General features: G+C 36.1%; 1 protein-coding gene across 2 annotated transcripts in view; it reads right to left on the bottom strand.

Moving 5' to 3' along the window:
* Positions 1 to 23,198, bottom strand: part of LOC129005355 (probable ribonuclease ZC3H12D) — a 40,922-nt gene that overhangs the window by 4,747 nt on the left and 12,977 nt on the right. Inside the window, exons 3-5 of one of the 2 annotated variants that reach the window (XM_054434221.1) lie at positions 20,231 to 20,666; positions 4,524 to 4,736; positions 2,501 to 2,608 (exon numbers count right to left, since the gene is read on the bottom strand). In XM_054434221.1, coding sequence (XP_054290196.1) covers positions 2,501 to 2,608; positions 4,524 to 4,736; positions 20,231 to 20,666 — 757 coding nt within the window. Of the gene's footprint in view, positions 1 to 2,500; positions 2,609 to 4,523; positions 4,737 to 6,921; positions 7,008 to 20,230; positions 20,667 to 23,198 lie in introns of those variants that run through there. The other variant, XM_054434229.1, reaches the window with a different exon arrangement.

Raw genomic sequence — 23,198 nt, 5'->3', positions numbered from 1 at the left:
ATCATTCTGTTGCCTCTTCATTGATTTTTCAAAGGCTTATGACTCCATAAATAGAATGAAGTTGTGGATAAACATGGAGCATCTAGGTATACCAAGAAAACTTATAGAACTAACAAAATTGAGTGTTTTAGGTTTTAAGTGCAAAGTTAGAGTAAATGGAGATGTATCGGAAGACTTTGAGGTGAACACGGGTGTGAGGCAGGGAGACGGGGTATCTCCATTGCTGTTCAATTTAGCCATAGAAACAGCCCTTCAGGAGATAAGAAAGACAGAAGTAGGGATTAAGATAGGAACAAACATAAACTTGCTAGCTTTTGCAGATGACATAGTATTAATTACACATAATATAGAAGAAATGAAAGATGTAACAAAAATTTTTTTTTAACATACAAGAAAAATGGGGATATACATAAATGAAGAGAAAACCAAGTTTATGACATAAGGAAGAAAACAAGATGATGACCAACCAAGATACCAAAATAACAACTACATTGAAATTGAAGAGTATAAATTTAAAAAAGTAACAAATTTCAAGTATTTGGGAGTCATCCTCACCAGCGATAATGATGAAGAGCTAGAAATACAAAATAGATTAAACCTAGCACAAAAAAGTTTTTCGGCCTGTCACAAGTTACTAACTTCAAAAATAATATCCCACACCACCAAACTCAGGATTTATAAGACAATCATCAGACCAGTTCTCCTGTATGGTTCAGAAAATTGGATCTTAAGCAAGAAATCAGAAAGGAAAGCTATTGTATTTGAGAACAAGATTTTGAGGAAAGTGTACGGACCGATTTTTGAGGATGGACAATTGAGATCGAGACATAATTGGGAACTTAGAGAATTATTTAAGGATCCGGATATTGTCGCTGAGTTACGGAGCAGAAGACTGAGATGGGCAGGGCATATTCTAAGAAAAGATGACAACTCCCTATCAAAGAACATCTTGAGGAATAACCCAGAAGGTAGAAGACCCCTTGGAAGACCGAAACTTAGATGGTTCGACCAAAGACCTGAGGAAGCTAGGGAGAAGGAAGGAAGATGCAAGACGCAGAGACCTATGGAGGCAGTGTGTTGGGGAGGCCAAGTACCATCTAGGGTACCAGTGGCCACAGCAGTAGTAGTAGTAGTATTGCATTACATTCTTGTATTGACATGAAAACCTCATATAATTATTTACTTATTTTCCTACACATCAGTGTTGTCAGATATAAAACATCTAAATTGATAGATGATTTGCGTGCTTGTTCCAATCCTCTGTGGCGCGAGCGCAAGCGTTCAGTGGTGTAGCTGGATCATCCGATGCGGTGTTGCCACTTCAAACGCCGCGGCCTGTAGTTAAAGGAGGCTGTGGTATTATTCCACAGATATTAGAACAGAAACTGTGTGGATCATGAATATAATCAAATGACACTAGCTTGATCTTATACTAATAGCCTTAACATCTTGTTTGAACGTTTATTGACAGTCCCATTTTGAATAACGAAACAAACATGTTTGTTTTCGGTCCATCCAACTAAATTAACAACTAAGATCAACAAGGACCTCTAGGAAGCACAACAATTTAAGCTAAAACTCAACGGCTTAATCTTTGTCTTTGATCACTTTCCGATTGATTATAAAGATTATCAAAGTGTAACACATGTGTTATGGTTTAAACGCTGAAATCAATGCAAATGTGAGTGTTAATATAACTTTTGTAAACATTTTTATTTTTAAATGTTCACATTTATTAAAATCAAAATAAATTCAAATTACAATTCATTCAAGTCAATCTAAATTTGATATTGTTAAAAATCATGTTAAATTGTTTAACTGAGTATATTCATTTAGTTGGCTAGTTAGTAATGTTTTAGCAGTTTTGAAGGTCTTAGATTTAAGAGAATGCCTTATATTTCGAGTTTTCACTTGTATAATTACCATCACATGAAGTCCTCTTATGCAGTTATTTATCAGTGGCCGAAATAGTAGAATTCAAAACTTAAATTATGATCTCTAGGTTGTCACTAGCTGGAACTGTACCGCCCTGTTTGAGAAAAAGTTGATGACCAACCGAGGAGGTCTTAAACTTAAAATGTAAATGCTGATCTCCGAAAAGGCCTAAAATGACATCTCTGTGTTTATTACTCCCTTTCACTACAAAACAATGTGTAGCCAATCTAATTACCACAATATCTATCTACACAAATGTTGTCTTCACTTAAAATTGTAGGTACAATATCTATCTACACAAATGTTGTCTTCACTTAAAATTGTAGGTACAAATAATTATGAAGCTCGATGGAGAAGGTCAATAACAATATAATATGAACCCTGATGACTCCACTCAATTTTGTGGGTGACTCTGCGAACGCCATCTAGTTAATCCTTAAGCCTTCAAACTCATCTCTTACAAAATAACATAATTTAAATATTATTGAATTAAAGTTAATTTGTATCTAGTAAATGAAATATAACAACAAGCTAAACTGCAATTAGTAATAAAAAACATGATTACCTTTTAGCAATTGTGTCTCTCCATCTAACATTTTCTGTTGAAATGTCTCGATAGTTGTCCGTTGAGACAATAACGCCTCCGAATTCAGTGGCATACTGCACTATGAATCTAGATAAATATGTAAATACAACATTAGCTGTATCCCATACATGCTAGGTAGGTAAATCAGGTATGGTTAAAACATTTTCCAAGAAACCATAATCAAATAATAATTTATCTATTTAACATAAGTTAAAGCTGAACTAATAAATAACATGAATAGTAAAGAACTAATATTTAATCTAATCTAATAAAAATGGAGATTGGCTTTGCTAATATTAACACTTTGAGCTTCTGACCTTTTACTTTCATAATGTTTTTCTTTACATATTACAGTAGAAACTCTATAATCCGGCTTAAAGATAGCAGCCGCTGGCAGGATTAAAGGAAAACCTGGTACTAGAAGATACATTAGTAGGCCTACTAGTAAATTAGACTTACTGTTAGTGAATTTGAGACGCCAAAGTTCCAACAAAAAGTTAACATCGCCAGCAACGCTTAAATATTATAACTGACTCGTGACAGTTGTCACAAAAGTAATAAAAATAAATAACTGCAGCCTAAAAAAAAACCCATGTTTTGTCCCTTGATTCGTTGCCACTTGCCAGTACTGTAGTAGTGCAGTTGGCCTTGATTTATTAAATTGTAGGGCCTACCTACTATACAATAATCATATATTAGGCACTGTAGTACTCATAATGTAATTTCATATTAAAGTACAGATCAGTTAAGAATTGTACCATAGTACTGTACTTTAATATGATATTACAACCAATAAAACTAGTTTGCAAATGTAGTTTTCGACAAAAAAAAATTTAATTATATTTTTCAATGAATTGAAAGGTAGGTTTTCAACATGCAAATTAAATGGATCTCAGTTGTACGAGTATCTTTCCATTTACTAGATACCAGGACAAACTTAAGAACTTTCAAGCTGATGGAATCTATATCTATAATACGTGAAGCTGTTTTGTGTGAACACTACTCCCCCCTTTTGTGTGGATCAATTTAAATGTTTGAGGTGTCAAAAAATTCTTGAGAGTAAATACATTGATGTTTGTAATATTCAGGAAGTTATAGACCAATGTAAACAGTTAATAAGTTTTGTTGGAAAAAGAAAAAATATCTTGAGTTCGAAGAGGAAATATTGAAAACAAGAGGAGCAGACAATTAATAAAGATCTTATGTGTATGAGAAGAGTAGAAGAAGAGAGGCCTGGTCCAGATGCACACTCACTTGGAGAGATGAATAATATTTGTCAATTCTACTATGCAACTTACTTTGGAAGTGAAAAAAATACACAACAAATATACACATCATGATGTCACAGTGGTAAAGTAAGTTAAGTAAACATGCCTAATTTCAGATCAAATTAATACATGCAAGAAATGTTTACTGGTAACAGCAATGCCTAAGTAGGGAAACATATGTAGAAAACATTAGAAAACAAGGTCAGCTTCTGAAATATGATAAAATATTTACAAGAAGTGATTATTATATCAAACTGTTATTAACAGTGTGAATATTACTATTAGTTACATAAAAATTGTCATTTTAGGCTAGATTTAACCCTACTCAAATCGATTCATTCTTAACACGAATTTTAATCCATATTTTGATTTAAAATATCTATTCCAGTTATAGATCTCTGGCAAAACTCTAGTGCAGAACTTGAGAGGACGGTGGTTTTTTGCTGCTTTTCTGCTCTAAGTAGAATAGTTTGGTAGATATGGTTGATTAGGTTTTTTTTGCCCCACCTTCAGATCCCAGGATTCTGGGCTCTAGCCCGGGATCATTTTACACATTACTTCAGACTAGGCTAAGAGGGTTGTGGCATTATCTCTTAGATAAAATCCATTGGTGATTGGAGGAATTAGAACCTGGGACCTCCGGAACCGAAGACCCATGTTTTACCACTAGACCAGTTTACTCTCCTAGAGATAGAATATTAGGAATTATGCGTACAGTACTACAAATCATTTACCGATCATCATATGGTGTTCTCCTCTGCCCATTAATGCACTGGCTTGGAGTAAATACAACATCACATTTGGTTTTTAATTCTGTCAAAAGCTCAGATGAGAACTGTTCTTGTCGAAACAGTGGCATGAATATCTTTATGTTGGTGTGGCCCCTGGCAGCAAAGTAGTCTACACAGATCTTCAGTCCATTGGGAGAGAATTTTCCTTTTCCATGACTAAAAACAAAATAGTTATGTTGACATACAAAAACTAAAATTCATTCAGGTTTTGCCAAGTAATAATCCAGAAGAAGTACAACTACTTAACTTTAACTTATTTAGTACCAGGGGACCAAGCATTGCTCGAGGTGTTTTATTTATTCAAGAGGTAAAAAATAAAGTATAGGCCTACAAATTTACGATTTTCATGATAGTATAAAATAAATACAGTATAAGATATTGTATAAACATAATAACATGTTATCATGCTCACAGGGCCCTGAGCCGGCGGCTCTCACCAGAGAGGCCCTTTTTTATATTCTGATTCTGAGTATTACGTCAGGACCAGATATTTTTAATTTCTTCTTGGTTGAGTAAAAAATTTTAATATTCGGACATTGGATCAACATTGGGTGGTTTTCGAAATAATTTATTTAACATATATGTATTGATTTACTATAATCAGTTTATACAAAATCTGTTATCATGTACAAAATATAGGCGTTAAAATAGTGGACAATCACACGATTGGGAGACATCATCTACGTCTTCTGTGATCACAGCAAAACATGTATGTCTCCCGTGGTTGCGGAAAACAGTGAACATTTTGCGCGATCGCGGGGACATCATATTCGTCTCCTCCAATCACTGTGGAATTATGAACGTCTGCTATGGTCGCGGAGAAATAATGGACATCTTTAAGAATCTCTCGTTTTGTCGGATACTCAGATTCGAGAAATTTAAGTTTTTCAATATTGCGATGGAACAGAAAGCAGTTGGATTCTGCGTCCCATCATAATCCAAGTCACTCATTCTGTAGAAAGTCGAGTATCGGGCATCAAGTGTTTCAGGTCAAGTGTTGTGTAGCTTTCAGGAATTTTCATAAGTACTTGTTTATCTAGTTACAAATTTGGAACCATCCAGCTCTATATATCTCAATTATTTATCGAACAAAACGTTTAGCTTCCTCTTCTGTGTTGGTCGAATCCAACAGGTCGTCCATATAAAATACCTTAATCAGTACTGAAGTACTAGCTTCAGTGTACAAAAAGTCAAACTGCAGTGTGCATCAACCTGAGCGGTAAGCGGTAACGTAAGTATCGGTGGTGGCTTAGTTGAAAAGGACAATCTGTGATGACCCGCAAGACGTATTGCAACTATAGTTGTTATCTGACAATTAAATATTAAGGTAAACTTAGTCCCCACTTAGTCCCATAGTTTTTTGGTGACTATAGTATTTTAAAATATTTGTGCAGGTTATCACACAATCAATCCAGTACAGTATATTTTTGACTGCATTTTAATGGCAATTAAGAAAGCTGATTCTCGTCCTTCAGATTATATTTCAACCCTTCATAAATACAATACTCGACATAAAGACTCCATAATAACATATAAACATCAAACAAAATTTTTTGAAAAGAAACCTTCCTACATCGGTCAAAGATATTTAAATACAATTCCAAAAAAATTAAAAAAGAAAGTAATAAAAACAAATTTAAAAAAAGATTAAAAGAATATCTGATTAAAATAGCTCCGTATTCTTTTGAAGATTTTTTCCACCCATCACAGTCATCTATATAAATAAAATTACAGTTTTGTCTGTACATTGCTTAGAATCATGTGGTTTTTGGTTATTTTTACGTTTCATAGCCTAAGAAAGCCGAAACGAGTCTTATCTCAATTTCTGTCTGTATGTCTGTTTGTCTGTCCATTCTGTGACTCCGTCTGTAACGCCAAAATGTCATTTTACGCGGCCTACTCCTAGAAAACTAGAGTACCGATCAAGGTTTTAATCATTTTTCTGTATTTACTGGATTGGTGAGAGTGTCTTTGGCTATAAAAACATGGCCTCGCTTCTTCGAAAACAAAATAACGAACCACCAAAAACCCAATTTTGTTTGATTTTTGTCAAATTTTCTCCCAATGTTTACTATTACATTACATTTTATGAAATAACGATCAGCTGTTTGGATTAGTTCTCACTTCTAGCTGTCACCGATATGTTTACATTAAAAGTTGTTTACAAATACCGCAACCATTTCCAATCAAGTTTTGTCAGCACATCCAAACCAAGTGAGATTAAAAACGTTGTGCCTTACTTAACCGGTTTAATTAATCGCAAGTGCAACGATTGTTCTTGAGTTTTGATAACCGGGGAAAATACCGTGAATCAGTGTTGTATTAGTGCAACGAAACTTACATTTTTTTAATCATCATCACCAATACCGTAGCTTACAAAGGTTTCCACTCATTGACGGCGCTTCAAGGACAGTTGTGTAAAGTGCAAAGTAAAAAATCACGACTGCAGTGGGTGATTGTGGATGTTGCTGCGATCTTGGAAGATCTTTCTGATTTCGCTGCGATCGTACTGTAACAGAGGTTTAACTTAACAGATGTAGCTAAACTCGCTTTTCCAATGTGTCACTTTTGGTTTCTACTTACTTACATTTCGACAACGATATCGGTACTTTTCCTACTTAGGAAATAAAACTACAAACGTACAAAACCCCAGATTTGTGCGTTTTTTGTCACATTTCCTCCGAATGTTTGCTAGATATATGTACCGATTATCGTTTAGAGATTACGTAATCTTAAGAAACCTTTGTTTGAATAAAGGTGGTTTCTTCAAACTGTCATTAATATGTTAACATTAAAAGCTGCTTACAAATAATGCTATTAATAGAAAATAACTTTGATTTTCGAAAAAAAAAAAAATTAAAACCAAACGAGATTAATAACTTCCGGTACCGGTACTGCATCACATCAAGTGAAAGTTTTTTTTTTAGCAAACCATAGTGAGTTTTCAAAGCTTTACGTTGTTTACGTTACATGTTACATGTTTTGTGGCCTGTGTGTATTTATTTATTTATATAATTGCCAGCTGATTAACACCTATAATACAGTTTGATTAGAAGGACAGTTTGAATTAGTCGTAAGTACTACAGTTCTTTTCTCAAATGTAAACGTTGGTTTTTGGTACCGGTACTGCTACTTTTCCTTAGAACCGGTGGTAGCAGTACCGGTAAGAATAATTTTTACATACAAACACATCACTATTTTCACTATTTATTTATAAACACTGCACCTTATTGCTTATTAAATTTAATTGATGTCTTACTGTATAATTTTTAGCGTTTTCTGTCTGGACTCCAAAATGTTGTGTGGACTCAATTCTGCATTTGTGCGTGTATGTCTATTGGTAATGCATTAATGTCCTTATTTTTTGTGGAAAAGACAAGAGCACCATTGTTAATAAAAATTTCAACCCAAATAAAGTGTGCAGTAGTGAGGTTGAGGTAGTGTTTTAACTACTTTTAACCAGTGTGAAAAGTAACTTTCAATTACAGGCCTACCTTAGGGCTATGCCTCATAGATCTATACTGTAAAGCAATTCCTTTCATCGTTAGATATAAAATATGGACTAACACGATCGGGTGACATTTAATTGCGAAGCATTCGTTTTGGCTTTGAAACTGTCAGATATTGAATTTGAGAAGGTTTATATGTATTCCTAAACAGTTATAGTTTTGCCATCATATCTGGAAAAATGCACACTAAATATGCAAACCAACTCCTGTTATGAATATAAGGTTTTAACTTACTACAAGATTCCCGTACGTAGAACGGGCAAACAGCTAGTAATGAATACATAAACACCTTTTCAGTCTCCTGCATAATGGATGAGATTGTCACTTAGGCTAGTTTGAGTTGTTGTACAACCTGACACTATTCGATGTATATATTGTACAAAATAATGAATAAAGAAGTTTAAATTGAATTGAATTGAATCCCTGGACTGCACCTCACTTATCAACACAATACTATTCAGAGAATCACTCAATTTCACCTCTGTATTCTTGAATTTGGCTGGAGGCTCACACTTTTGCTGCTATGCCTCTGCCATTTTCGGCTGAACTGAAGCATGACTCACCTAAGCGGCAAGCGGCATTTTCGCGAAAATTTGTTTGAATTTGGAATCATGAGCGGCGTCGCTTACCGCCGCTCACTGCTCAGATGTATCGTGGCCAACCTCAACAAATTTACACGCAACTAAATGAGTCCCGATGTCAGAGCTCATACCGCTCGTATCGTACCTGGGGCCTTATGGTTTACAACAAACAGTGAAGAGTGTTGCTTCAAAGGTCATCGCTTTCATAATGTAGGTACCTAGGGGTTTTGTTTTGTCTTTTCACCACAGAAATCTTTGCGAATCAAAGTCTTCATCTCTTATATTCACCTGATGAAACATCTCCTTTATATCTCCCATGATAGCATATTTTCTGAACCGAAATTTCAACAGCACAGATGGCAATGGATTCAAATAGTCAGGACCATTGAGTAGTGTATCATTGAACGAAACTCCATGCGATTTAGTAGCAGCTTCAAAAACCAATCTTATTTTGTTAGGTTTGTTCGGGTTGAATACTCCAAAGTGGGGTAGATAGAATGTTCAAAATGTTATGATAGCAGCTATTAACAGGGCTGAGTTTTCTATACTTTTTCGATATATTCATCAATCTTGGTTGTGTAAGCTTCTTTAAATTCCAGATCTTTTTCCATTTTCTTTTCAAGAGTATTTAACTTTCTCAGAGCATTGTCAGAGCTTGGAGGAAAATTAAATTTGTCCTTTTTCCATAAAAGACCAACTTTGTAATGATCTCCAGTTTTCTTTATGGTATCCTCAAGGATTGATACTCCACCTTCTTCTTCTTTAGACAATTTCGGGTAATTTGATCTAGTTTCTCCATATTTTTCTAATTCAAAACATTTCTTTACCATGTCATGAATCAATGATTCTTCATATGAGAGTAGGGTAAAAATTTCTTCCAAACGATCTTGAAATTGTGCACACTTTCCATGTAGAAAACCAAGAATATTCATTGAAGAATATCCATGACATCTCCGTGGCCCTTCAAATCCTTCTATTGGAGATCCAGGATATCTTGCTCATTTACAAACTGGGCAATGGCTTCATCGACTGTCCCGGACTTCTCAAACTTCTGAACTTCATGGCAGGTAGATCTTCAAGATCCAAGGACCTCTTCTCTCGTGAGCATCTCGGCACTAACTATCATCTCTTCAGCCCATTGCCCAGAGCCCAACGTCTCGTAAATGCTCTACCTGATGATATTGATCTTTTTAATATGTCGCTGGCTATTTCGAAGTGGTGAAGTGAAGATCTTTCTGTGTTTTGTGCCTGTGCCTCTCTGTGTATGCAAATTTTTCTACTGCCCTTTCTGGTTTTGTATAATTTTACGGCAGTATGGTTTGCATATTTTCTGTTATGTTTGGGTTGTTGCTTTGCTTGTTTTGGTACATGAATAATTTTTGTTTCTGTTTTTGCACTCAAATGCTATTATCTAATAATTTTCTTAGATTAGTAGATCATTATTGTGAACTTCTTCCTGTTTGTCAACTTGAATTTATTGTTGCTATTTATTGTTGTAGTTGTATTTATTGTTGTAATTGTATTTATTGCTGTATTTATTGTTATATCGTAGCTTGCTTCTGTTCTGAATTGTATTACATTTGCATCTTGTTATTTCCTTCAAATTGTATCACAATCTTAATCATCATATGTATTGGCTTCAGCCATTGAAATGATAAATAAATAAGAAGGCAACATGACAGTACTGGAGCGTTAGTTGGACCTTCAATAATCTTACAGGTTAGAATTAGACGTCAGAAAAATACCAATACTTTCCATTACTCATTCAGTCATCAATCTTGGAATTCCAAATTATCTTGCAAATAATTTTAAATTTTTGAATGGAAGAGGCGCAAGGGATACCCGCTCTGGCTCGTCCATGCTTCGCATTCCTCATCATAGAACAACTGTTTATAATAAATCATTTTTAGTAACAGCCTGCCGCCTATGGAACTCCATACCTTTGCCCATCAAATCTATAGAAAACCGATCCCGACTGATGGTGGCGCTGAAAGAATATTACCTTGACCGGATGGCCGTGGCTTGGCGGGATGGCGTGCGTTAGGCCTAGATGCAGCAGAGGGTGTATGTGTGTGTGACTGTATGTTAGGGAAGGAGAATAGATTTATGCTATTTTATTACTAGCTATGTTACAAACTTTATTGTATTTCTTGTTATTATTTTGTTGTTATTATTAGTTTTTTAGAGGTTAACTGTAAGAAAGGACCATGTGGTCCTAAGTTCGCCTCAATAAAGAAGCATTTTCATTTCATTTCAATTAGATTACAGTTCTTATCAAGAGAGTGGGCCTGACACCCGCTATTGGAAGAGGTTGGTTGATCGAGTCAAAGTGAGATCTTCCTGAATTTGACACTGTCTATTTGTTGGTGTGGTAACTCAAAAGTGGACTGAGTTCTAACCCCTTTCAAAAGATTTTATCATTGTAAAATCCTTTTATTTTAAAATCTATTCTCTTTGATTCAGATGTATTGTGGGACCAGCATGTTGTCAAAGGAACAATCCTTGATACCAAGTTCATCGACAATTGACGAATCCAGAAGCGAAACAGTCAAGCCGTTTTATAAAAGGGCGCAAGAATCTTAACTATAGTAAGCATCTTACGCGAGCGCTGAGACGTCATCTTCATCTCCTTCGATCGCGGCAAAATCATGAACCACTCATGTGCCACGGAGAAATGGTGAACATCTTCCACGATCGCAGTTGAATAGTGATAACTCCTACGTTAACGGCAAAACAGTGAAGATCTTTTGATTTTTTCAGTGAAGATCGCGGATATTTCATCAACGTCTTCCACGATCACGGCGAAACAGATTATGGGTGAAATAAATTAATCAAGATTAAAAAATGTTAGGCCCTAAGTGAGGCCCCCGGCAACCGCCATGTCCGCCGTTAGGAAAATACGGCCCTGCATTTTTATAACAACCTTGTGGTTTCAAGTGATGGAAAACCATTGTAAATAAACACAATTTTGTGCTAGACCTACAGAAAATGTTATGGAAACCAATGAATTCCACCAATAAATCTACTATTAGAAATGTATTAATACCCCCGCCGCAGCAAACCTGCAGACTAAGCAAATTTCCATTTGCATGATTGGATTTACACTAAAACGCCTCCATAAAAATATCACATTTATTCCCTATTTAATTTAAATAGAATTAGTTTAACGAAGGTAGCTGCAACAGGGAGGGTAAAAAAGTGTTTTATGTTATAAATGTTAATCGTTTAGTTAGAAATGGATGTATTTTCCAAATTTGATCAAAATATGTTCATAAACAAGCAAACTACAACAGTTGACTTATTCTCAATAAGAATAACATTGGAATATTAAGTTAACAATTATTTGGAATTTTCTCCATAACCATTAGGCGCATAATAACGCTTCAATATACAAAATTATTTATTTTTTAAGCTCTACAAAATGGTTTGGAAAGAAATTGTGAAATTCTGTGTTTTTAGGGTCAAAAATTGGAAAACCCAATTTTTACCTCATAAAACCCCCCATAAACCTCAGTTCCCATAGTCCAATTATGCTAGTTCGCGAACTCGTTAGAATAGACGTAGGTTTACAGGTTTGTACCAAATTTCATCAAAATCGGATCATTTTTGCTCGAGTTATCGCGCTAACGGACGCGTTTGCAATGGGAGAGGACACGAAAATTTGGTTCTTTTAATTTATGGTATGCTAGAGTATAGAACATCTACCATAAACAAAATGTTCTACCACTGCACCTAAACAACAACAAAAAAGTTGAATTATTATTTTTCACAGCTTTTTGTTGCTAGTTGGTTCAAATTAGATGTAGTCATAAATGAAAAAAAAATATCACCCCCGCGGCAGCAAACCTGCCGACTGTGAATTTCGAGTTGCCTGAATTGATTTCCAATTAAATGTATTTAATTAACATTCATGAGTACATAGGCTTGCTGCTACAGGGAGGGTCATGGGCGCCCGCAGGATTTGGAACAGGGGGGTGCAATGTATAGCTTCAACCCAACCCCGGAGATCAACCTCTGCCTAGAGGTGACTAATTTCAGTACGGTGATCAGAGAGTCAACCGGTTGGCGACGAGATGCGGTGCCCCTGATTGTTCAAGACTGACATCCCGTCAGCCTGGTGGGAGTCGAGTGGACCGACAGAACCGGCAGTGGGAAAGGCGACCGCACCCACAACGGAGACTAGCTGAGGTTCCTAGTTGGCAGAGGAGTGGTCCTGCCCAACACCAACCAGAACACCTCAGGAGGGACATACCCCGACGGACAGGCACCCCAGGAGGCAAGATGGCATTTGGATTGGGGTGAAACCCGAGGTAGACGTCCTCCCAGATGGAAGCCCGTGAGAGAGTAGAGGCCGCTGGTGCAACGACCTGAGGTGAGGGTGCAAAACCCCGCTCGAATCGTTGTCACGGTGCCGAGACAAGGCAGGGGACGGCGGTCGGTGACAGCGTACTAGCCGGGGAGGTCAGGACCCCAGCCCTGAATCCCTGACGAAATCCTCAGAAGATGGTGGAGGAGGCACCAGCTAGCACGCGCCGTCAGCGACGGAACAGGAAGTGGCGCATCTATTTTTCGGATGGTAGCCGCGTAAGTGCGTCCTGCCATGTTAAGACGGTCGTTTGGGTGGGAGTAACATCAAACGACGTTAGATAATTAGAAGTCTTTTTATTTTGTTTATTTTTAATGCTCGCTAGCTATTTTTGTTGTTTATTTCTGAATGGCACATTTGTGTTTGGTTTTTTTTTTCTGTAAAAGGTTTTTCCTTTGTTCGGGAATAAGAGGCCTTGAATTCCTTGGAGACTTTTATTTTTTAAGCCCTAGGCATTTGACCTTTTTTTTGTCGGTTTTTTTTTTTTGCTCCCCGAAGTTGGAGGGGGGTGTAATGGGTCAAAATTATAGAGAGGTTAGGGTTTCACCCTTTGCCCATCGATATATTAACACAATGGATCGCGCGCTGAGTAGCAGGAGCAGCGTTTTCATTTAATGCAATGTTATTTTACACTTGAATAACACCTACATCACATGTGATTGCATCGTTTTAACATTCGTTATCTATATTTTACAGTATTAACTGTTTATTGTGTAAGTTTAATTGATTTTGTTTGTTGAAAAATAATAAATATATTTTGATAAAAACTCCAATAATGTAAAACAGTTTTGGAACAGTTTTGCTAACTAAATTATAAGAACAGAGGAAATAGGAACAATTAAAGACAAGAGTAGGCCTATATATTTATAATTTAATCTGTACACTCAATTTATGAAAATACATTTCTTAATAAAACAAAATCATAAAGAAAAAACACAACTACATAAGGACACGCGTTCAAAACATCATACGTTGCTAAACAAAGCATGTTTTGTTAATTTCTGCCTATAATGCCAACCTTTGCATTTACATATTCTAAGGTTTATTTGTTTGCTTTAACAAATTTAATTTGCACATAAATTCAGGAAAATATCTTGCTTAACAAAACGAGATATCATATACAGGGTGTCCCGTAAGTAAACAGCCAATCTCCGGGAATTTGTTCTATGGGTCAAAATAAAGAGAAAATCAAGAATAACATTTTTTTTCAAATCACTTCGTTAACCAGATATCCACCATTTTGTATTTTTTACATAAACATTTTTATTTTTGAAATTTTCAACCGATCTTTATAAAACTTGGTATGTAGGTTAAGATAGAAAAGACCAATGCTAGAAAAAAATCATCTTGATTAAACTTAAAATTTCAAAATGGCGACCATTGTAATTGTTTTAACTTAAATTGCTCAAAAACGGCTGAAAAGCTGGGTTTTCCTAGACGCGGAAGCGGAGAGCGGAGAGAGGAACGCGGAGAGCGGAATTGAAATTAACATGGCATTCCGCTCCGCTTCTAGGAAAACAGTAACATTAAATTGCCTAAGACAAGTGGAGTCCGCTCTCCGCGTTCCTCTCTCCGCTCGCCGATTCCGCGCCTAGGAAAACCCGGCTTTATGAAAAAAAATGTCAAGAACACTTCTATTTAGCATTTTTTCCCGTATCAAACATACAAAGTTCAAAAAGATCGAATAAGAAATAGCTGAAATATTACGATATTTAGTTGTAAAATGGGACCTGGTTAACAAAGCGATTTTGGAAAAAATGTTATTCTTGATTTTCTTTTTATTTTGACCCATAGAACTATTTCCCGGAGTTTGGCTGTTTACTTGCGGGACACCCTGTATATACACCAAAACTACAAAATCACTCACGTACAAAACATCAAACGTTACCTTTGCCTAATCCCTACCTTTGCATTTACAGCTGCTAAGGTTGCTTCTTTTGCTTTGCTAAAACGAAATATCTTAAAAAAAAAGTTTCCTATGGATTTTGCTCCTTTAATTTCGTGGTTATCCTCCCCAAACTCCACGTTAGATATGTGGAAAACAACAGCTCCAAAAAAATGGTCTTGAGAAAACTTATAGCCTATGTTAAGATGTACTTAAAAATTTAAGTCATCTAATAATCTGCTGGTTATAATTCTTATGGAACATATATTAGTCATGAACCCTAGGGCAAAGGGTTTTTCTAGGATGCTGCAAAATTGAAACATTTTCAATTTTCAAAGTCTGAAAGTACCGGTATTCCATGCACTCGTTCAACATTTCTGAATCACGTATGAGATTTTCTTTCGTACGAAATTGAACTGTTCTTACTTCTTCTGCTTGTGTAATTGAATGCAGAACACGATTCTGGCATGATCGAAGTACATCACGTCAACGAAATACTACTACGAAAAAATAAAACCACGCACTTCCACTGTACAGCTATACTGACAGTAGTGGCAGTGTCCGTAAAGTAGTGGGGGGTGTCTGACAGTGCTGGACCGCGTTTCGGCTCAAGCAACACATGCAGCGCGCGATCCATATTTGTTATATATCGATGCCTTTGCCCTCGAATGGCCAGCAGTGCTGGCCTCAGCTGTTTCTGAGTCAGCTTGTCATTGTTTACGCAGCACCGTGGCTCTAAGGTCGTACAGCCAGCACTACTGGCCATTGTAGTTTCTCTGTTTGGTCGGTCACTATTCTGCCAACCCAGCTACACCAGCTTGTATCAAGTATTTAGTTTTTGTCAATTATGGTAAGGGCTAAGGTTTTACACATTGAAACTAAAAAATTAATTCAAATAAGTCTAACATTTTTATATTTTATTGAAATCTAATGAAAAAAGAAATAAAACTAAATTCAAAGTTTACTGCTTAAGTTCATACACAATAAAATATTTAATTTTTAAAATCTTCAAAAGAACTACTGTTGCTATGGAAACTATGTACAATTTCCCTTTCCATATGAAACTAGGCCATGAACTAGTTCATTTCTTATATCAACAGATTAATCCAAAAACCTTTTCTAGTCATTCTACAGTTACACAATTAATAATATTTTATCCTGGTAAATGTAATCTCACATCACAGTTTCACATGACAACAACAGACTGACAGTTGAGGTTATTTTAAAGTGAAAATGGTGTAATACAGAGGTGGAGACCTTACAAACTAAAATTTTAATATTCTCTGAATCGAGGTACTATCTCTGTTCAGCGCTGCAGCCTACAGGAGAATTAAACAATGTTAAAAAAAAAGTGTGTTGGATGTCCACCTATACTGGCCGGACAAGCTGACGGGGGAATTAGTAGTGGCCAGCAGTGCTGGCCGTACAACCTGTGAGGCACTGCGCCGTGTAAACATGACAAGCTGATATAGAACGTAACCGTGTCCAGCAGGGCTGGCTGGCCATTCGAGTTGAGAGGCACTTTTTCTAAAATGGCTATGAGACCGCAAAGGGTTAATATTTATTATTTAGTTATCAGAAGGCCTATATTCCTTACCTGGGTGGTGATGGTGGTAAACCCATCATGGTAAGGTAAATAGGCTGTTTTAGGCCTATCCTAGGGTTGAAGTAGGGATAACCTCACTTTTGGCGAAATCACTAAAGACACTGTTTTAGAACTATACAAGTCACAGAATAGCATTGTTATGTACAAAACAGGTGATAAACTATTTTCATTTAACCCCCACGCCTAATATAAACCTTTGGGAAGTACGGTCAAAGTTGTTGTTTAAGCTAGGGTGGTAAACCACGATCACGAATACAATATCATGCCTTAGTTCATTCTAATTTAGCTTATGGAATCTGTATATAATATGGAGCAACTACATCAAAAAACTTAAAACGGATTTTATCGTACCAGAAAAGGGCAATTAGGGCAATGTTTAATTTGGAAAGGAAAGATTCGGTAAAACATATTTTTACCGATCTTGGAATACTAACTGTTCATGGACTATATATCTTGGAAACTATTATTTATGCAAAAAATATTACAAAAACTCAGGTATCAAACAAAATTAGTCATAATTATAACACTCGTTCTCAATCTCAAATTGATAGACACAATCTAGAATTTTATAAAAAGAAAACAAAATTCACAGGAAATAAATTTATGTCCCATCTTCCAAAAATACTTCTAACTGAAAATGATACAAAAAAGTTTAAAAATTGTCTGAAACAGTATTTGATTAAAATTGCCCCTTATTCTCTTGAAGAGTTTTGGGAGAACAAATAAAATAAATATTCTGTCTTATTATTAGTTCTTAAATGTAAAACATTTTATTTCGTAAGATCTGACTCTATTCCTGTACAATTGTACTTAAATGAATAAAGGATATTTTGATTTGATTGATTTGATTTGATATCACGTACATAACATGCATACACTTTGTTGGACACATCACGGATGGAAATTATATGTTTTGTTTAAATCAGCGACGATCTTTAAGTTCCGCCGTATAATTTCAAAGTCGGCGCAGGTAAATAACAACATTAACAACATAAACTGTACCACTAGTCGGCTGTCTTGGCGTTGTGTTGTGAGTCGTGACAGCGCCAAGTTTGAACTTGTGACCTCACCGATCAGCTGGGAATTGAATCAGCTGATTCCCCATCCCTAGAGGATTAGGGAGGGGGAAAGAGAAGAGATCCCTTGTGGGCTAGGGATGCGACGGCCATTCTAATCCTGCGATTACTGGTGATCAGACGTTTCAAGTCAGTGATTAGTGATTTTGCCATTAGCAAGATTTTACTCCGCTAAGTGTTTTAGTGGAGATCCCTGGAGTATACAGGTAACTCGCCGATTTTCTTAGCAGTGTTTATTATTTCAGTCAAGGCATTTATTTAGCAATTAACCTCATTTTATTCTTTTAGACATAAAACTCACGGTAGGGTCTTTGTCGGGTGTTCGAACTATATAACTCCGCTTTAGCGTATGCTAGGGCTCCCGTAGGTGGCGATAAAGATTTTTAGGGATAAATATTTCGTTTAATATTGCGTTTACAATATAGATTGAGGGTGACAGGGTTTTACCCAATATTTTGCCAAGATATTTCAGTTGGTGTTGAACTGCTGGGGGCGGAGTTTGAACCCGTCCCTGCAGGTCGTGCAAACACGAGGTCGGGTGGGCACGCCAGCATTCACCTAAGAAATATTCTAAGTGTTGAGGTTGACGAAACTGCACCATTAATTTGTTCAAAATTTAGTTGAACGGTTTTTGATTATTTTAAAATTTAATTTAATTAGCTGTTCCCAGGTGTGAACGATGATGATGGTACAGTAGCGTTGTTGGTTACCGGTACTGAGTTCACACCTGATTAACACTATATTTTTGCGTATATACAAATCTGTACCTGTGCTAGGTTGTTGAGTTAATTAAGTAAATTATTTTTATCTGAACCCTGGAAACTTCACAGCACGCCAATTTGAGCGATCCACTGGCGAGAGTTGGTGACGTCTTTCCTGCTATAACTACGGAATAGCGTATATATTCCGAGCGGGAAAAACGGCACGTTACATTTTTGAAGCTCTTTAAAAAGGTCTGAAGAGAAATGGAGAAATGTTGTGTTTAGAGGGACAAAAATTAGAAAAACCAAATTTTGTGGTTGAAACAGCTGACAAAATTCTTTTATTCCTTTTAATTATGAATACTCATAAGGTTAAAATGGGAAACTTCAGAGCCACCGGGGCCGAGCCCAAAAGGACTTTTCAGATAAGAATGTGTCTATATGTTAATCGGGAATCTGAGCTATCATCACACCAAATTTCAGCCCAATCTGACATTTTGACAGTATTTTTCACATCCATCCATCCAAACTTTCTCACTTATAATATTAGTAGGATAAGGAGGATTTCTGAACATTTGAATCAGATGACTAAAATGCCAAAATATCAAATATTACTTTATGTGTACACTTTGACAACGATGAATAACCAATCAGACCTTTGTGTTGCGTAGAAAAGATGAAGCGTGGGCTTCCACCAAAAAACTTTGGAATAATTTTGTAAAATAAATTTATTTATTAAAACACCATTTATATACAGGTTAGAAACATTTTAGGTTCGATAATCAGCACGCTAACCACTGAACCGCAAAGTCTTGAAACTAAAACGGGAAGGTTAAAATCGAGATACTGAGGTGTTGCATTCTGACAATGGTATTTGTTATGAAAATTCTTATAATATCTTATAACAAACCCTTATGACTAGAAAAATGCTTTAACTTTGCTTTATGACCTATCTTATGACCATTTAAATATTATTTAGCTTATCATATTTAGCATATTATTAGACGTTTTAAATGTTTAGATTAATGGGTGCGTAATTAACAAAAAAAACAAAAAAATGTATATAACACATAAGAATCATAAATGCTGCTTATATAAACAAAGGCAACTACGATATTACTGTTTAAACATACAATAGACTCTCAGTAATTCGGCAGAGAGAGATTTTAAGATTTTGTTCAATGACAATTAATTGCCAAAGACTGCCCTCAGAGTATACTAATGATTTACCCCGAGCAAAGCTTGTCCCCATGTACTAATTTACTAATTGAGTTAATAGCAACTAAACATTATTTTATGTTTACAGAGAAAATTTGTTAAAACAGTGAAAAACACTAAGTTATTCTGAGCTAAAGGAATATATGAAGTTTTGTATCATATCACCAAATTTAGACTAAAATATCTTTTGTCATACTGCAGCAAAAACAGCCGTTGCCGATCTAAAGTAGCTCTTTTACTCCCTAGGGAGAAAAAATGGCATTTCTAGTCCCTAGAGATTAAAAGTCAGCTGTTGCTACAGTTATAAACTTGAATTATTGTAAGCAATTGCATGTATCAAGAGAATATCCATCTTTTTATTTGGTTGTAGCTTATTGTTGTATTCTTGTTAATAGTTTGACATATCAGTGGTATAATATACACTAACACAATCGCAATAATCAAAATGATTGGATCACTTATTAACAGCTACTTGTTTGCATCAGCTAAATTGAAAACAAGTTAGACGTCCTTTTGAGAGCTTTTCATAAAGTTTTGTCGTTTTCTAAATAATAGTGCAATATGACGAAAAATATAGCTCATCACACGGGCAAAAAGTGTCTCTTCAACCCTCGCTCATTTTCGAATGGTTGAAAAGAGTCACTTTACGCCCTAGTGATGAAATATACTATTCATAGTTTAGAGTTATTATGATCAACTAAAACTTACCCTATGGCAACATTGCAGCCATCAATGACGATGGGGCGTAACCCTTCCAGATCTACTTCATATGGATTAGGATTAAATGCATTCATTTCACTGATCTTACTAATTGTTTCTTGGCGAGTCATCTTTCTTAATTTTCTAAAAGATTTATTCCCAGACTGTATTTGACTCTTTTTAAATGCATTATTTTCACTTATCTTACTTATGTGTTGTTGTCGGGTCTTCTTTCTTAATTTTCTCCCTGGAGACCTTTGTGAAGATTTATTTCCAGACTGTACTTGTTTCTTTTTCATTTTCTTACTATTTTTGGCAAAACTTATGCTTTTTCTAGCACGATTCAAATTGTTTACAACAGGAATGAAATCATTACTGGATTTATTCTTTTTACATTCTTTTACAGCCAATTGAGCAAGTTTTTTGTAATATTTATGAGCATTTTCTGAAACAAAACTCTTATAAATATAACACATTAAAGGAACATGTAACATATGCATAACTATGGGGTTGTCTGTGTGGTTTTTAGAACACAAGAATTATGCTTGGATGCAACTATGGAAAATCATGATAGAAATCCAAAACATACAAAAAATAGGCATATATGCAGGATGTTTATAAAAGAATGCCGGGATACTATTAAGACCAAGTTAAACAGTTAATCAGTTTTGTTGGAAGAACAGAAAATGCCTCAAGTTCAAAGAAGAAATATTGAAAACGGGAGGAGGAGACAATTAATAAGATATCTTATGCGTATGAGGAGAGTAAAAAGAGAGGTCTGGTCTAACAGATACCCATCCAGATACACATTCACTTGGTGATATGAATAGTATTTGCCAGTTCTGCAGCCAACTTACTTTGGAATTGAAAAAATAATCGAAGCACATAGTGTTGCCACGGTGGTAAATTAAACTTGCCTAATGTCAGATCAAACGAATGCATATGCAAGAAATGTTTACTTCTGACACTGACAGATCGAGATATTTCAAAACATTTAGTACAAACTATATTAATGCCTTGACTATGATTAGTTCAAGTAGTAAGATTATACCAAATCTTAACGGACCTTATGTTTTTATTGTAAACTTTTGTATTGCTCGCTCTACTTCAATTGAGAAAAAATGCAAATGGATTGTTTACTTCTAGGTTATGTTGCCAGTTGCTCTGACAAACTTATACAAAGTTTATTGACTGAATTCACCAACACAATCCACACATTTCAAGTCAAAAATAAGAAGTTTCAAAAACTCATTTACTATTGAAAGTTTTAGTGGCAATATTAGACCTAACATAAGTGAAGGAATTAGTGTTTATGTATTCAGCGATCAAGTAGTTACGGTCAAGCTTATTTTTATACGATGTTCAAACAGAGAAAATGAAAATTGCTATCCAAATCTTATAGCTACAAGAGTTATCCAACCTATTTGGACAAATGAATCCATACTTTCAAACTTTGGGACAGGTATTAAGAGAAACTCCACTGAACAACGTGAGAATTTTCTGATGCGGGGCATATACTTTGCTGACAGACAACACATTAAAATACGTTAACCAACTTTCAATGGTGCTGCTGTTTTACCCTATTCAAAGCAGATTATGGCTGTCCAGTTGGTAACCCATAGTTTTTGGGTAAAAAATGGAGCTCATGAAATGGTTGATATCACCCCACTTTTCAGGATTCTCTACGGAGAAAATTTGTTTGATTAAGGTACGTTGTCACTGGTGCGGCTGGAACTGCAGTCGTTGGACGACAGCCGTTGAACGATAATCGTAGAGAGCCTGCTTAGCATTGTTTTCAATGGCAGCGTTGTCACTGACGCGACTGTAGCCGCAGTCGTATCGTAGTCGTGGACGTCTATCGTATGGGTCTGCTCCTAAAGCAGTCAGAGTCGCAGTCGTTGGGCGATTTTTGAGGCATTCACAGCTTTTACTCGAGTTAAGAGCCTCGAGTGTACTCAGCCCCAATGTTATTCTTATGGAGAATAATTGAAACGCTTTATACATAGCTTAATTGTTAATGCATTTGATGATACTTGACCCAGTCTAGACATAACCCCCGCCCGATCACGTCGTGTCCCGTTACCGTATTGTATTATCTTTTGTTTTTAGCCCTAAATGTTTGATTTTATGTTCGTGTACGTGTGCATGTTAAATGTATTTATTTATCATGAATTGACGACCTTCAAATGAAGCAAGAAGACATCTGTACTGGCCCGACGATGACTCCTTTGTGAGTCGAAACCGGTTGCAATTTAGCAACAAATTGATCACATAAATGCAGGTATTTACACCATTATATAGTATTTAACTGTCATCAGGAGGCTAAAATTCAATATAATGATGCTGTAAATGCTTAAACTTAGGCATTTGTACGTTTGATGCTGTGTGGTGTGAGGCGGGCCACGAGGTCGGAGTGTGACGTCACACCCGAGTCGTCTGCAGGTTCCACGCGTCTTATGGCATCTAGGCAACCTCCTATATACCAACCTTGGGTATATCATACAAATCCAAAAACACAAAAGGGGATTTTTGATGGGGTTGGAGTGACTACGATAGGTTAATGACGTAATGGAACAAAATGTACACCAGCAAAATTCATATCCAAAACATTAGTTTGTTTTCATTCAATCTAAAGTTTATGGACTTTAAAATAAGGGAATTTTAAAATTAGGATTTTTGATTTAAACTAAAATCATCACCCCCACTTTGTGAGGTGTTTGGTTCGGGTTAGTTTTACCTAGCCTAAACTTACCTCCAATTTGCTCGGACAGCTCGAGACATCCAGGGTTCGCTCACCTATTGCTTCATACGTCGTTCGCTCCTGCCGTCTGCCTTCGTAAGATGCTATTGCATCGATCTACCAGTACACGAGTACACCACTGTGTACGTCGGCACATCGACGCACCGAACACTAATTACGACTATGTCGCGCGACAACGCGGTGTCAGCACAGCGACGCACTGACAAAGACCAAGCC

The sequence above is a fragment of the Macrosteles quadrilineatus genome, unplaced genomic scaffold (genome assembly GCF_028750875.1).
Source record: "Macrosteles quadrilineatus isolate MER2022 unplaced genomic scaffold, UCM_ALF_1.0 Scaffold_1__1_contigs__length_201487025, whole genome shotgun sequence".
Classification (NCBI taxonomy): domain Eukaryota; kingdom Metazoa; phylum Arthropoda; class Insecta; order Hemiptera; family Cicadellidae; genus Macrosteles; species Macrosteles quadrilineatus.
Note: the sequence above shows the minus strand (reverse complement) of the source record. Positions and strands in the feature narration are given on the sequence as shown.